General features: G+C 36.5%; 1 protein-coding gene across 5 annotated transcripts in view; it reads right to left on the minus strand.

Moving 5' to 3' along the window:
* The window catches only part of LOC144443524 (C-myc promoter-binding protein-like), a 145,649-nt gene that overhangs the window by 93,537 nt on the left and 36,624 nt on the right, over window positions 1-15,488 (minus strand). For all 5 annotated transcript variants that reach the window (XM_078133044.1, XM_078133041.1, XM_078133043.1 and 2 more), the window contains exons 9-13: window positions 14,071-14,137; window positions 12,556-12,756; window positions 11,853-12,028; window positions 5,214-5,256; window positions 2,940-3,077 (exon numbers count right to left, since the gene is read on the minus strand). In XM_078133044.1, the coding sequence (XP_077989170.1) occupies window positions 2,940-3,077; window positions 5,214-5,256; window positions 11,853-12,028; window positions 12,556-12,756; window positions 14,071-14,137 (625 nt within the window). The remainder of the gene's footprint in view (window positions 1-2,939; window positions 3,078-5,213; window positions 5,257-11,852; window positions 12,029-12,555; window positions 12,757-14,070; window positions 14,138-15,488) is intronic.

The following is a 15,488-nucleotide window of genomic DNA, read 5'->3' on the forward strand; positions in this document are numbered from 1 at the left end:
AGCTGTAAATGTAAGACAGACATTACATACAATGCAGTGAATGGACAGTTCCATAGCTAGCTGTAAATGTAAGACAGACATTACATAAAATGCAGTGAATGGACAGCTCCATAGCTAGCTGTAAATGTAAGACAGACATTACATACAATGCAGTGAATGGACAGCTCCATAGCTAGCTGTAAATGTAAGACAGACATTACATACAATGCAGTGAATGGACAGCTCCATAGCTAGCTGTAAATGTAAGACAGACATTACATACAATGCAGTGAATGGACAGTTCCATAGCTAGCTGTAAATGTAAGACAGACATTACATAAAATGCAGTGAATGGACAGTTCCATAGCTAGCTGTAAATGTAAGACAGACATTACATACAATGCAGTGAATGGACAGTTCCATAGCTAGCTGTAAATGTAAGACAGACATTACATACAATGCAGTGAATGGACAGTTCCATAGCTAGCTGTAAATGTAAGACAGACATTACATACAATGCAGTGAATGGACAGTTCCATAGCTAGCTGTAAATGTAAGACAGACATTACATACAATGCAGTGAATGGACAGTTCCATAGCTAGCTGTAAATGTAAGACAGACATTACATACAATGCAGTGAATGGACAGTTCCATAGCTAGCTGTAAATGTAAGACAGACATTACATACAATGCAGTGAATGAACAGTTCCATAGCTAGCTGTAAATGTAAGACAGACATTACATACAATGCAGTGAATGGACAGTTCCATAGCTAGCTGTAAATGTAAGACAGACATTACATACAATGCAGTGAATGGACAGCTCCATAGCTAGCTGTAAATGTAAGACAGACATTACATACAATGCAGTGAATGGACAGTTCCATAGCTAGCTGTAAATGTAAGACAGACATTACATACAATGCAGTGAATGGACAGTTCCATAGCTAGCTGTAAATGTAAGACAGACATTACATACAATGCAGTGAATGGACAGTTCCATAGCTAGCTGTAAATGTAAGACAGACATTACATACAATGCAGTGAATGAACAGTTCCATAGCTAGCTGTAAATGTAAGACAGACATTACATACAATGCAGTGAATGGACAGTTCCATAGCTAGCTGTAAATGTAAGACAGACATTACATACAATGCAGTGAATGGACAGCTCCATAGCTAGCTGTAAATGTAAGACAGACATTACATACAATGCAGTGAATGGACAGTTCCATAGCTAGCTGTAAATGTAAGACAGACATTACATACAATGCAGTGAATGGACAGTTCCATAGCTAGCTGTAAATGTAAGACAGACATTACATAAAATGCAGTGAATGGACAGTTCCATAGCTAGCTGTAAATGTAACACAGACATTACATACAATGCAGTGAATGGACAGCTCCATAGCTAGCTGTAAATGTAAGACAGACATTACATACAATGCAGTGAATGGACAGTTCCATAGCTAGCTGTAAATGTAAGACAGACATTACATACAATGCAGTGAATGGACAGTTCCATAGCTAGCTGTAAATGTAAGACAGACATTACATACAATGCAGTGAATGGACAGTTCCATAGCTAGCTGTAAATGTAAGACAGACATTACATACAATGCAGTGAATGGACAGTTCCATAGCTAGCTGTAAATGTAAGACAGACATTACATACAATGTAGTGAATGGACAGTTCCATAGCTAGCTGTAAATGTAAGACAGACATTACATACAATGCAGTGAATGGACAGCTCCATAGCTAGCTATAAATGTAAGACAGACATTACATACAATGCAGTGAATGGACAGCTCCATAGCTAGCTATAAATGTAAGACAGACATTACATACAATGTAGTGAATGGACAGCTCCATAGCTAGCTATAAATGTAAGACAGACATTACATACAATGTAGTGAATGGACAGCTCCATAGCTAGCTATAAATGTAAGACAGACATTACATACAATGCAGTGAATGGACAGCTCCATAGCTAGCTGTAAATGTAAGACAGACATTACATACAATGCAGTGAATGGACAGCTCCATAGCTAGCTATAAATGTAAGACAGACATTACATACAATGCAGTGAATGGACAGTTCCATAGCTAGCTGTAAATGTAAGACAGACATTACATACAATGCAGTGAATGGACAGTTCCATAGCTAGCTGTAAATGTAAGACAGACATTACATACAATGCAGTGAATGGACAGCTCCATAGCTAGCTATAAATGTAAGACAGACATTACATACAATGCAGTGAATGGACAGTTCCATAGCTAGCTATAAATGTAAGACAGACATTACATACAATGCAGTGAATGGACAGTTCCATAGCTAGCTATAAATGTAAGACAGACATTACATACAATGCAGTGAATGGACAGTTCCATAGCTAGCTATAAATGTAAGACAGACATTACATACAATGCAGTGAATGGACAGTTCCATAGCTAGCTATAAATGTAAGACAGACATTACATACAATGCAGTGAATGGACAGCTCCATAGCTAGCTATAAATGTAAGACAGACATTACATACAATGCAGTGAATGGACAGTTCCATAGCTAGCTATAAATGTAAGACAGACATTACATACAATGCAGTGAATGGACAGCTCCATAGCTAGCTATAAATGTAAGACAGACATTACATACAATGCAGTGAATGGACAGTTCCATAGCTAGCTATAAATGTAAGACAGACATTACATACAATGCAGTGAATGGACAGTTCCATAGCTAGCTGTAAATGTAAGACAGACATTACATACAATGCAGTGAATGGACAGCTCCATAGCTAGCTGTAAATGTAAGACAGACATTACATACAATGCAGTGAATGGACAGTTCCATAGCTAGCTATAAATGTAAGACAGACATTACATACATATATGACGTACATCGGTTGGTAATACCTATAGCTAGTATCAGACATTTCTGCATTTGGACAATACCTGTTTTTTCTTCCTGGTAAAATCTGGATTAAGAGGAGCCATTTCAACTGTTGCATCATCCCCCTCACTATATGCTGGTACCGTATACAGCTCAGTACACAGTCTTGTCAAAGTGTGTCTCAACTGCTTGGCTGCTTTCTATTAAGAGTGAGTTGAAATAACACAAGTATTAGGGTGGGTAAGTGTGAGTTGAAATAACACAGGTATTAGTGTGGGTAAGTGTGAGTTGAAATAACACAGGTATTAGGGTTGGTAAGTGTGAGTTGAAATAACACAGGTATTAGGGTTGGTAAGTGTGAGTTGAAATAACACAGGTATTAGGGTGGGTAAGTGTGAGTTGAAATAACACAGGTATTAGGGTTGGTAAGTGTGAGTTGAAATAACACAGGTATTAGGGTTGGTAAGTGTGAGTTGAAATAGCACAGGTATTAGGGTTGGTAAGAGTGAGTTGAAATAACACAGGTATTAGGGTGGGTAAGTGTGAGTTGAAATAACACAGGTATTAGGGTGGGTAAGTGTGAGTTGAAATAACACAGGTATTAGGGTTGGTAAATGTGAGTTGAAATAACACAGGTATTAGGGTTGGTAAGTGTGAGTTGAAATAACACAGGTATTAGGGTTGGTAAGTGTGAGTTGAAATAACACAGGTATTAGGGTGGGTAAGTGTGAGTTGAAATAACACAGGTATTAGGGTTGGTAAGTGTGAGTTGAAATAACACAGGTATTAGGGTGGGTAAGTGTGAGTTGAAATAACACAGGTATTAGGGTGGGCAAGTGTGAGTTGAAATAACACAGGTATTAGGGTTGGTAAGCTAAAATTTTGTATAATCATGAAGTTGGGTAAGCTTAGATTTCATCATACAGACAGTTAAGCTCAGATTGCATGTAATGAATATTAATATTGCTTACCACAATATTCCTGTCATCGTTATCCACATGTTCTATAGACTACAATATGCTTATTAATATTTAAATTATCCAGGTATGAAGTTATCTATCCTACTGGACTTGCTGCTGTTTTGAGTGGCATTCATCAACTATTTTCATTATCACATCTTACAGACTATGTCACCAACCACCTGTTACTTTATCATCAGCCAATCTGAAGAAGTGTCCAGGATAGAAGGTAGAACTGTTGACACTCAAAATAACAACAGCAAGTCTAGTAGGATAGATTGCAATTACTTCATTACTATGACATAGACTACAGTGTATTTGATTTGATAGGTCTCACACAAGTGAAATGAGGTAAATACTTTGTATAATCATGTCTAAGTAGCGTTGGTCTGTACTCAGTGATGTGAATAATGTTGTAGTTATTACTGTAATACATAGCATAATAAAAACCCTGTGTTACTTTGTATAACCATGGAAGTCCAAATAGGGTTGGTTGACTAGTATTGTAGTTATTACTGTAAACCATAGCAACACTGTGTTACTTTGTATAACCATGGAAGTCCAAATAGGGTTGGTTGACTAGTATTGTTGTTATTACTGTAAAACCTAGCAACATTACATTTATGTTACTATGTACATTGACATTCAATGCAACACTACCAGACACTACCAGTCACTACCAGTCACTACCAGTCACTACCAGACACTACCAGTCACTACCTGACACTACCAGACACTACCAGACACTACCTGACACTACCTGACACTACCAGTCACTACCAGTCATTACCTGACACTACCAGTCACTACCAGTCACTACCTGACACTACCTGACACTACCAGACACTACCAGACACTACCAGTCATTACCTGACACTACCAGTCACTACCAGTCACTACCTGACACTACCTGACACTACCAGTCACTACCAGTCATTACCTGACACTACCAGACACTACCAGTCACTACCTGACACTACCTGACACTACCAGACACTACCAGACACTACCAGTCACTACCAGTCACTACCAGACACTACCAGTCACTACCTGACACTACCAGACACTACCAGTCACTACCAGTCACTACCAGACACTACCAGACACTACCAGACACTACCAGTCACTACCTGACACTACCTGACACTACCAGACACTACCAGTCACTACCAGTCATTACCTGACACTACCAGTCACTACCAGTCACTACCTGACACTACCAGTCACCACCAGTCACTACCAGACACTAACAGTCACTACCAGTCACTACCAGACACTACCAGTCACTACCAGTCACTACCAGTCACTACCAGTCACTGAGTAAAATGACTTCTGAACTATTAATATGATGTGTTAATAATTATATATAAATCTTACCTTAGGTAGCATTTTCCAGTTCATAAATCTCCTTTCATCAGATCTACAAATAATCAAATCACAAAATGTTAGTATATTATTGTTTTTCATTCACATATCACATTTAAATTAAGCCTTCAAGGATATTGTGTTTTTATAAATATCATTCCTGTAAAGGATATATAAATTATATTTTGTAAATATTTATACACCAGACCTCATTATCTGTACATAAGAAAGTTACTGTACTGTTGACTATAAAGTCATAGACTAGCACCCTCAACGCCAATAGTTACATACAACTGGAATCCTGAGTTGACTCTTGAGAGCGTACATACAAACTGTCTGATCTGCCCTAGATCATGTTTAACAAGTTGCTCTAGTTCTAGACCGATAAACCCATCACTGGTTTTACAAGCTCCACCATGGTTTGCCATGGTCTCCACACTAAATATTAACACTCAAGACATGCTGTTAGCTCATTAAATTTACGTAAACTTGCCATATCATACATTTGCATATCATACACTTGCCATATCATACATTTGCATATCATACACTTGCCATATCATACATTTGCATATCATAAACTTGCCATATCATACATTTGCATATCAAAAAACAGAAACCAATGCTCCTAAAACATGCAATGTGGTTGAAATACTAACATGTTAAACTAACTAACTTTTAGTGTGAAAACATAGTACCAAATGACTATCAACATTTCACTTCAGATCAGAGTAATTAGTACATGTAGTAACTTTTTAAAATTCTTTGTCAATCTTAACTTAGTTATGTTGACTGGACAATTCAGTCCTTATTAGATCAATTATTATCTCTTTTACTCATCATTATCTGATCATACTGTGTACACTAACTTGATGTTCTTGTGTAAACAGTCATGAAATTAATATTTGTTTGTCAACAAATCAGAAATGTATGCCGGGATGCTTATTGGATATGTTCACTGGACATACATACATATATACATACATACATGCATGCATGCATGCATACATACATACATACATACATACATACATACATACATACATACATACATACATACATACATACATACATACATACATACATACATACATACATACATACATACATACATACATACATACATACATACATACATACATACATACATACATACATACATACATACATATCATATTCTATACTACTATCCTATTTCGGGGAAAGATACGCAAAACATAATGCAAAGTCTGAAGCCAAATTAAAGTTGTAATTATTTTAATTATTTTTACTTGCCAAATATTTGCATTTTGGAAAGGCAAGACACGTTCATGTCGTTTAACTTTACATGTGAACTGTCGGCCATAACTTCAACCGCATGTCTGGCATGCCCTTCCTTACGCAAGTTGTCTGAATTCTGGTTCACTGTCATTCCAAATTGCACGACAATATAGAATTAACCACAAGTTACATGTTATCTGAAAACATCACACTTTTATAGTGGGTCTGAAGTGTGATTTTAGTGAGTACCAAGAACGTCCTGTGTTGATACTCAAGATGCTTGCTGTGGAAAATTGCTCGGTCAAATGAGGTCACCTTCAGCTTCTGGTCGAATCAGGATAGAGTATGCAAATGAGGATGTTGCGGACTGATTTGAAGTTTACAACCCTGTTTCGAACAAACGCTTGTCATTTGGGCGCCCAATGCGTAGAATTATGACTATAGCACATATTACATTGCTTGTTTGACGTCAATAGTGTCTTTTGAAAAGTGGCAGTTTACTTAAAGTCTCGTCGACTGATTTCCAATATGGCGTCGGTCATTATGCTCATTAACATATTCATTTTTTTTTCAAATTACAAAAAAAAAATCATAAAAAATAAAAATGAGGATGTGCTGACTTGAAATTAACAAATCTGAGTAAGCTACCCCCTGCGCATCAACACGCCAGATATCAAAGCAATCTAATAAGAGGTTTTCAAGGAGTTGATGAAAATGACATTTTATGAAAAAAAATCATAAAAAATTGAAAATGGCACAGATCAACTTGGCATGAACAAATCTGAATAGCCTCCCCCCAGGGAACATGAACACCAAATATCGAAGAATTCCGACTGTCACTTCCGGAGTAGATAGTAAAAATATAAAAGTTTGACGGACACCTATGATTCACTCTACTCTCTATACCTCAATACCCACCTATACCTAAAGCTACGCTTTCAGCTTTCGCTGACAGCGGAGCTAAAAAGTGTAATAACAAAACAGACTAACTTATAACATGCAACATGCAGAGTGCAACTATCACTTGTATAATAGTTTGTTTATGTTTTACCTGTCTGCAGTTGCCTCATCAGAACACATTTTAGGCCAGTAGTAGCAATGAGTTGATGAAGAGAAAAGATTGAATATGAAGACAAAGGAAGAGAATGATGAGTAGTAAAGTACAAGCACTGTACTCAACATAAAACATGATGAGTAGTAAAGTACAAGCACTGTACTCAACATAAAAGTTATTTGTTGTGTTTGTGACAAATACAGACCAAAATTACAGATGTCAATCAACCTATAGGAAAAGACTTATTAACATTTTGTCAAACATTTCTAGTACTAAATTTTTTCTTTTGTATTTGCAATAAAAATGTACCTTTACACAACATTCACAACGCAGATTAACTTTCAGTTGAAGCAATGATTGGTTGATTCCAACAAACTGTACACTTCTAATTATTCACTTTGGCGATAGTGTACTGAGAGGTTTTGACAACTTGACCACATTGGTGATGATATACTCAAAGAGATTTGGAAAAGGTGTCCACATACACACACAAGCTTGAGTGAATGTCATGCATAGTTTAGGTAGTTTTGTATCTAGGCCAATCAGATCTTTGGATGTATCCCATCCATGTATTAATTTAGTATAATCCACAGAATAAAAGCATTGCCTGAAAGTCAACAAACACACTCCAGCTGTTAGTTTTTACATCAATCTGATGACCTTTGTTTACTGTAGTCAAGGAACATTAATTGAGTGAAATGGCATCAAGTTTGTTTGAACTCACTAGATTATGAATTCAATGGGCAATGTATATAACAATGCACTTTAACAAATTTATGACAGGTTTCTCCATTAGTTAATGTCTTCATTATTGGTATGGCATAGAAAGGTGACTAGAATTACACATAAATAGATGAATCAGATGAATGGGAAGAGCTGGAAAGATGGCAGGAAAGGTTAGTGAAATATGGAAGAGATGAATGAATGGAAATATCCATGAGCTTGCTAGAAAGTTAAGTGGGATCCAGGAAGGTGGATGAACAGAAATATTAAATATGTCAATGGAAGGATTGATGGAAAGTGAAAGGAAAGATTGATGGAAAGTGAATGGAAAGATTGATGGAAAGTGAATGGAAGGATTGATGGAAAGTGAATGGAAGGACTGATGGAAAGTGAATGGAAAGATTGATGGAAAGTGAATGGAAAGATTGATGGAAAGTGAATGGAAAGATTGATGGAAAGTGAATGGAAGGATTGATGGAAAGTGAATGGAAAGATTGATGGAAAGTGAATGGAAAGATTGATGGAAAGTGAAAGGAAGGATTGATGGAAAGTGAATGGAAGGATTGATGGAAAGTGAATGGAAAGATTGATGGAAAGTGAATGGAAGGATTGATGGAAAGTGAATGGAAGGATTGATGGAAAGTGAATGGAAAGATTGATGGAAAGTGAATGGAAAGATTAATGGAAAGTGAATGGAAGGATTGATGGAAAGTGAATGGAAGGACTGATGGAAAGTGAAAGGATTGATGGAAAGTGAATGGAAGGATTGATGGAAAGTGAAAGGATTGATGGAAAGTGAATGGAAAGATTGATGGAAAGTGAATGGAAAGATTGATGGAAAGTGAATGGAAGGATTGATGGAAAGTGAATGGAAGGATTGATGGAAAGTGAATGGAAAGATTGATGGAAAGTGAATGGAAGGATTGATGGAAAGTGAATGGAAGGATTGATGGAAAGTGAATGGAAGGATTGATGGAAAGTGAATGGAAAGATTGATGGAAAGTGAATGGAAAGATTAATGGAAAGTGAATGGAAGTATTGATGGAAAGTGAATGGAAGTATTGATGGAAAGTGAATGGAAGGATTAATGGAAAGTGAAAGGAAGGATTGATGGAAAGTGAATGGAAGGATTAATGGAAAGTGAAAGGAAGGATTGATGGAAAGTGAATGGAAGGATTAATGGAAAGTGAATGGAAAGATTAATGGAAAGTGAATGGAAAGATTGATGGAAAGTGAATGGAAAGATTGATGGAAAGTGAATGGAAGGATTGATGGAAAGTGAAAGGATTGATGGAAAGTGAATGGAAGGACTGATGGAAAGTGAATGGAAGTATTGATGGAAAGTGAATGGAAAGATTGATGGAAAGTGAATGGAAAGATTGATGGAAAGTGAATGGAAGGATTGATGGAAAGTGAATGGCAGGATTGATGGAAAGTGAATGGAAAGATTGATGGAAAGTGAAAGGAAGGATTGATGGAAAGTGAATGGAAAGATTAATGGAAAGTGAATGGAAAGATTGATGGAAAGTGAATGGAAGGATTGATGGAAAGTGAAAGGATTGATGGAAAGTGAATGGAAGGATTGATGGAAAGTGAATGGAAGGACTGATGGAAAGTGAAAGGATTGATGGAAAGTGAATGGAAGGATTGATGGAAAGTGAAAGGATTGATGGAAAGTGAATGGAAAGATTGATGGAAAGTGAATGGAAAGATTGATGGAAAGTGAATGGAAGGATTGATGGAAAGTGAATGGAAGGATTGATGGAAAGTGAATGGAAAGATTGATGGAAAGTGAATGGAAGGATTGATGGAAAGTGAATGGAAGGATTGATGGAAAGTGAATGGAAGGATTGATGGAAAGTGAATGGAAAGATTGATGGAAAGTGAATGGAAAGATTAATGGAAAGTGAATGGAAGTATTGATGGAAAGTGAATGGAAGTATTGATGGAAAGTGAATGGAAGGATTAATGGAAAGTGAAAGGAAGGATTGATGGAAAGTGAATGGAAGGATTAATGGAAAGTGAAAGGAAGGATTGATGGAAAGTGAATGGAAGGATTAATGGAAAGTGAATGGAAAGATTAATGGAAAGTGAATGGAAAGATTGATGGAAAGTGAATGGAAAGATTGATGGAAAGTGAATGGAAGGATTGATGGAAAGTGAAAGGATTGATGGAAAGTGAATGGAAGGACTGATGGAAAGTGAATGGAAGTATTGATGGAAAGTGAATGGAAAGATTGATGGAAAGTGAATGGAAAGATTGATGGAAAGTGAATGGAAAGATTGATGGAAAGTGAATGGAAAGATTGATGGAAAGTGAATGGAAAGATTGATGGAAAGTGAATGGAAGTATTGATGGAAAGTGAATGGAAAGATTGATGGAAAGTGAATGGAAGGACTGATGGAAAGTGAATGGAAGGATTGATGGAAAGTGAATGGAAGGATTGATGGAAAGTGAATGGAAAGATTGATGGAAAGTGAATGGAAGGATTGATGGAAAGTGAATGGAAAGATTGATGGAAAGTGAATGGAAGGACTGATGGAAAGTGAATGGAAGGATTGATGGAAAGTGAAAGGATTGATGGAAAGTGAATGGAAGGATTGATGGAAAGTGAATGGAAAGATTAATGGAAAGTGAATGGAAAGATTGATGGAAAGTGAATGGAAAGATTGATGGAAAGTGAATGGAAGGATTGATGGAAAGTGAAAGGAAGGATTGATGGAAAGTGAATGGAAAGATTAATGGAAAGTGAATGGAAAGATTGATGGAAAGATTGATGGAAAGTGAAAGGATTGATGGAAAGTGAATGGAAGGATTGATGGAAAGTGAATGGAAAGATTGATGGAAAGTGAAAGGATTGATGGAAAGTGAAAGGATTGATGGAAAGTGAATGGAAGGATTGATGGAAAGTGAATGGAAGGATTGATGGAAAGTGAAAGGATTGATGGAAAGTGAAAGGAAGGATTAATGGAAAGTAAATGGAAGGATTGATGGAAAGTGAAAGGAAGGATTAATGGAAAGTGAATGGAAAGATTGATGGAAAGTGAATGGAAGGATTGATGGAAAGTGAATGGAAAGATTGATGGAAAGTGAATGGAAGGATTGATGGAAAGTGAAAGGATTGATGGAAAGTGAATGGAAGGATTGATGGAAAGTGAATGGAAGGACTGATGGAAAGTGAAAGGATTGATGGAAAGTGAATGGAAGGATTGATGGAAAGTGAAAGGATTGATGGAAAGTGAATGGAAAGATTGATGGAAAGTGAATGGAAGGATTGATGGAAAGTGAATGGAAAGATTGATGGAAAGTGAATGGAAGGACTGATGGAAAGTGAAAGGAAGGAATGATGGAAAGTGAATGGAAGGATTGATGGAAAGTGAATGGAAGGACTGATGGAAAGTGAATGGAAGGATTGATGGAAAGTGAATGGAAGGACTGATGGAAAGTGAAAGGAAGGAATGATGGAAAGTGAATGAAAAGATTGATGGAAAGTGAATGGGAAATAGCCAGATAGACTGATGAATATGTAAATAGATATAGATGTAGATCACAGCATAGAGAAATGTTAGTTAAAACAATGTCAATTTGTAACAATGCTAAATCTGGTACTTACTGTGAAATTGTATTTGTGTCTAAATCAACACACACAACATCTGTTGGAGGATCGTATATATCAAAATATCGTGAATCAACACCAACTATGAATGGTATAGGTGCATTAAGGACGGCAGACAGACCAAGTGGACACAACGGGATATATGGACATTGCCATGTAAAAGGTGAAATCATCTGTACAAACAAAATATTGAAAGTTTTTATTACATTTTGAATATTTTCTCTTTTAGACTCCACTAGAGAAATGAAAATTGGTTTCATTCAGGTCAGTGAAAATTGTTGTGACCAATAATTATGTATTGGTTTCATCACATTAAGTTACGTCAATTAATTGGTTTAACAACCTAGTTATGTACACATCATTATATATGTACATTTCATGTTGTAATTCTGTATACTGCTACATGTTACATCAGTACGCATAGCTATATCACTATCATATGAAAACCACATTGACAGCTTGGAAAAATAGAAGCGAACAAATCCATTCAAGAATTTGAAAACGTTGACAAATCAAAGTTTGGATTGATGGGTGAAGTTGATCAGGTTTCAAGTATTCTCATTGATGCAGAGTACACAACTAATATTAATAAATACAGGACTATGACAAACATTCTAATTATTGATGTAGAGTACACAACTAATATTAATAAATACAGGACTATGACAAACATTCTAATTATTTAGATAATAAACCTTACTGTTGAGACAGCTTCAGCTACACTGGTGAGAACAGCAGGCCTCAGTGAATGTAACAATATCTTGTGTTCAGTTACAGCAAACAATAACAACGTTAAGCAGTTCTCAGGACCAAGATTTCGTAACAACGCTGTATAGGAGGCACCACTTAGTGGTAATGGTGATGTCTGGGGCTGCACCAAGAATAGCGAGTCATGGGCAAGCTGAAAACAATAAAACATCACGTTAGTGGTGATGTCTGGAGTACAACAATACATCACAATGTTTACTGGTGATGTCTGGAGTACACACTACATCACGTTAGTGGTGATGTCTGGAGTACACAATACATCACGTTAGTGGTGATGTCTGGAGTACACACTACATCACATTAGTGGTGATGTCTGGAGTACATAATACATCACACATTAGTGGTGATGTCTGGAGTACACACTACATCACGTTAGTGGTGATGTCTGGAGTACACACTACATCACGTTAGTGGTGATGTCTGGAGTACACAATACATCACGTTAGTGGTGATGTCTGGAGTACACACTACATCACATTAGTGGTGATGTCTGGAGTACATAATACATCACACATTAGTGGTGATGTCTGGAGTACACACTACATCACGTTAGTGGTGATGTCTGGAGTACACACTACATCACGTTAGTGGTGATGTCTGGAGTACACACTACATCACATTAGTGGTGATGTCTGGAGTACACACTACATCACATTAGTGGTGATGTCTGGAGTACACACTACATCACGTTAGTGGTGATGTCTGGAGTACACACTACATCACATTACTGGTGATGTCTGGAGTACACAATACATCATGTTAGTGGTGATGTCTGGAGTACAACCCTCACCCCTATACATCTCACCCCTTACATATCACATCTACTACCCTCCCCCTATACATCTCACCCCGTACATATCACATCTACTACCCTCACCCCTATACATCTCACCCCTTACATATCACATCTACTACAAGTGCATACAATAACATGGTTACATTTCAGTGTACTAGGCTTGACTTCTTTTTGCCAATCATTTTGGAGAAATCACCAAAATTCAGAGAAGTACAGTCAAGCTATGGCTAATAAGTATTACATCGAACTATGTAAGTACTGCTGGGACTGGATTACATTTAACATACATGTACTGTAGGTACATATTACATTGAATAGATGTAAACTATGTAAGTACTGCTGGGACTGGATTACATTTAACATACATGTACTGTAGGTACACATTACATTGAATAGATGTAAACTATGTAAGTACTGCTGGGACTGGATTACATTTAACATACATGTACTGTAAGTACATATTACATTGAATAGATGTAAACTATGTAAGTACTGCTGGGACTGGATTACATTTAACATACATGTACTGTAGGTACATATTACATTGAATAGATGTAAACTATGTAAGTACTGCTGGGACTGGATTACATTTAACATACATGTACTGTAGGTACATATTACATTGAATAGATGTAAACTATGTAGACTTACTGGCATCATAATCCTGGGTCTTTGGGCTGTTGGAAAGGGTACTTCATGCATAAAGTGAGCAATATGCCTGTAAACAGAATGTTAAAATAAATTCATCTAATTCTAAAGTATGAATTCATAAAATTGAATTAGGCAGATAAAACTATAAACCCATTAATAGTGCATTATTGAGCAATGATTTATGACATTCTAAAGTCCATGTAAGGACCATTTATAAACCCAATTAATGACTTCATCTCTTGTTACTCACATTGAAACAACAACATTTGACATCACATAAAAAACATGCATGCTTGGCCTTGTTTTGATAAGATTTGAATTTTCTTCTTCAGGTCTTTAGGTCTGATTTAGCTGACCTTGCACTCCTACCCAAACCCCTGTGCACTGCTTACAGGATTTCCTAAATACTTTGAATACATGTTGAATGGTTTCAAAGTAAAATAGTGAAAGAATATGATAGAACTTCATGACATGTGAGTGCAAGTGTCACATACTCCATTCTCCATACTCAGAGTAATGTAGAATTTAGGATTAAACGCCATATGTATAGCAGTACAAGTGGAGTAAACAGACTTCATCTTTGAGTATTTTAGGACTTTGGATAGCAACATGGTCAGGAAGCTGTGTGACAGGAAGTCTGCTGTCATTGATAACAAACTACTCAGATATCCATGACATGCACACTACTCGGATATCCATGACATGTATAACTTTGTAATACACATACAACACTGGAGTACATATAAGCCTACCAATTAGTATTACAAACTGATTGCCTAACTACTCAGCACTGTTTTTGTTCAGGATGGGAAGCTGAACATTGACCCCAAAATCCCTTGGTTTTCAACAAGTTCCCCAATAAAACTAAGATACAAGATATGAAAATCTACATATTTTCCAGCTTTAACTTCTTTTCCTGTTTCTGTAACCACAGTTCAAAAACCTAGGATCAACTTCACATGTAAAATGGTTACATTGGTATATAAAATGTATCACTACTATTATTATTGACATAGAATTTTATGAATGATTGTTTGACTTTGTGTAATTGCTCAACTTTCTACTTTCAAACAACGTACAACAACTCACTATTACTATTACCTTGGCTGAAGAAGTATTTTGTGAGGCATCATATTGTATGCTTGAAATTTTCCAAATCTTTAAGAAAATCTGAAGTTTTTCAAAACTGACTTCCCACACAAGAGGAGAGGAAAATGGCCTAGCAATATGAACTCCGAGGTAAGGTAAAAGGGATATCTCATTGTATGATAATCAAAGCAATTTATAATTTGGTTTTAATTGCTTTCAAGTCTACCACTTCCAAAGTCTTTTTGTAATGCATTTAACAAATGTCTTTTGTCTAGGGTTATTTTGTTTGTTGTACATGTTGTTGTTATTTGTTATTTTATTATTTAAGT

The sequence above is a fragment of the Glandiceps talaboti genome, chromosome 12 (assembly GCF_964340395.1).
Source record: "Glandiceps talaboti chromosome 12, keGlaTala1.1, whole genome shotgun sequence".
In the NCBI taxonomy this organism is placed as follows: Eukaryota; Metazoa; Hemichordata; class Enteropneusta; family Spengelidae; genus Glandiceps; species Glandiceps talaboti.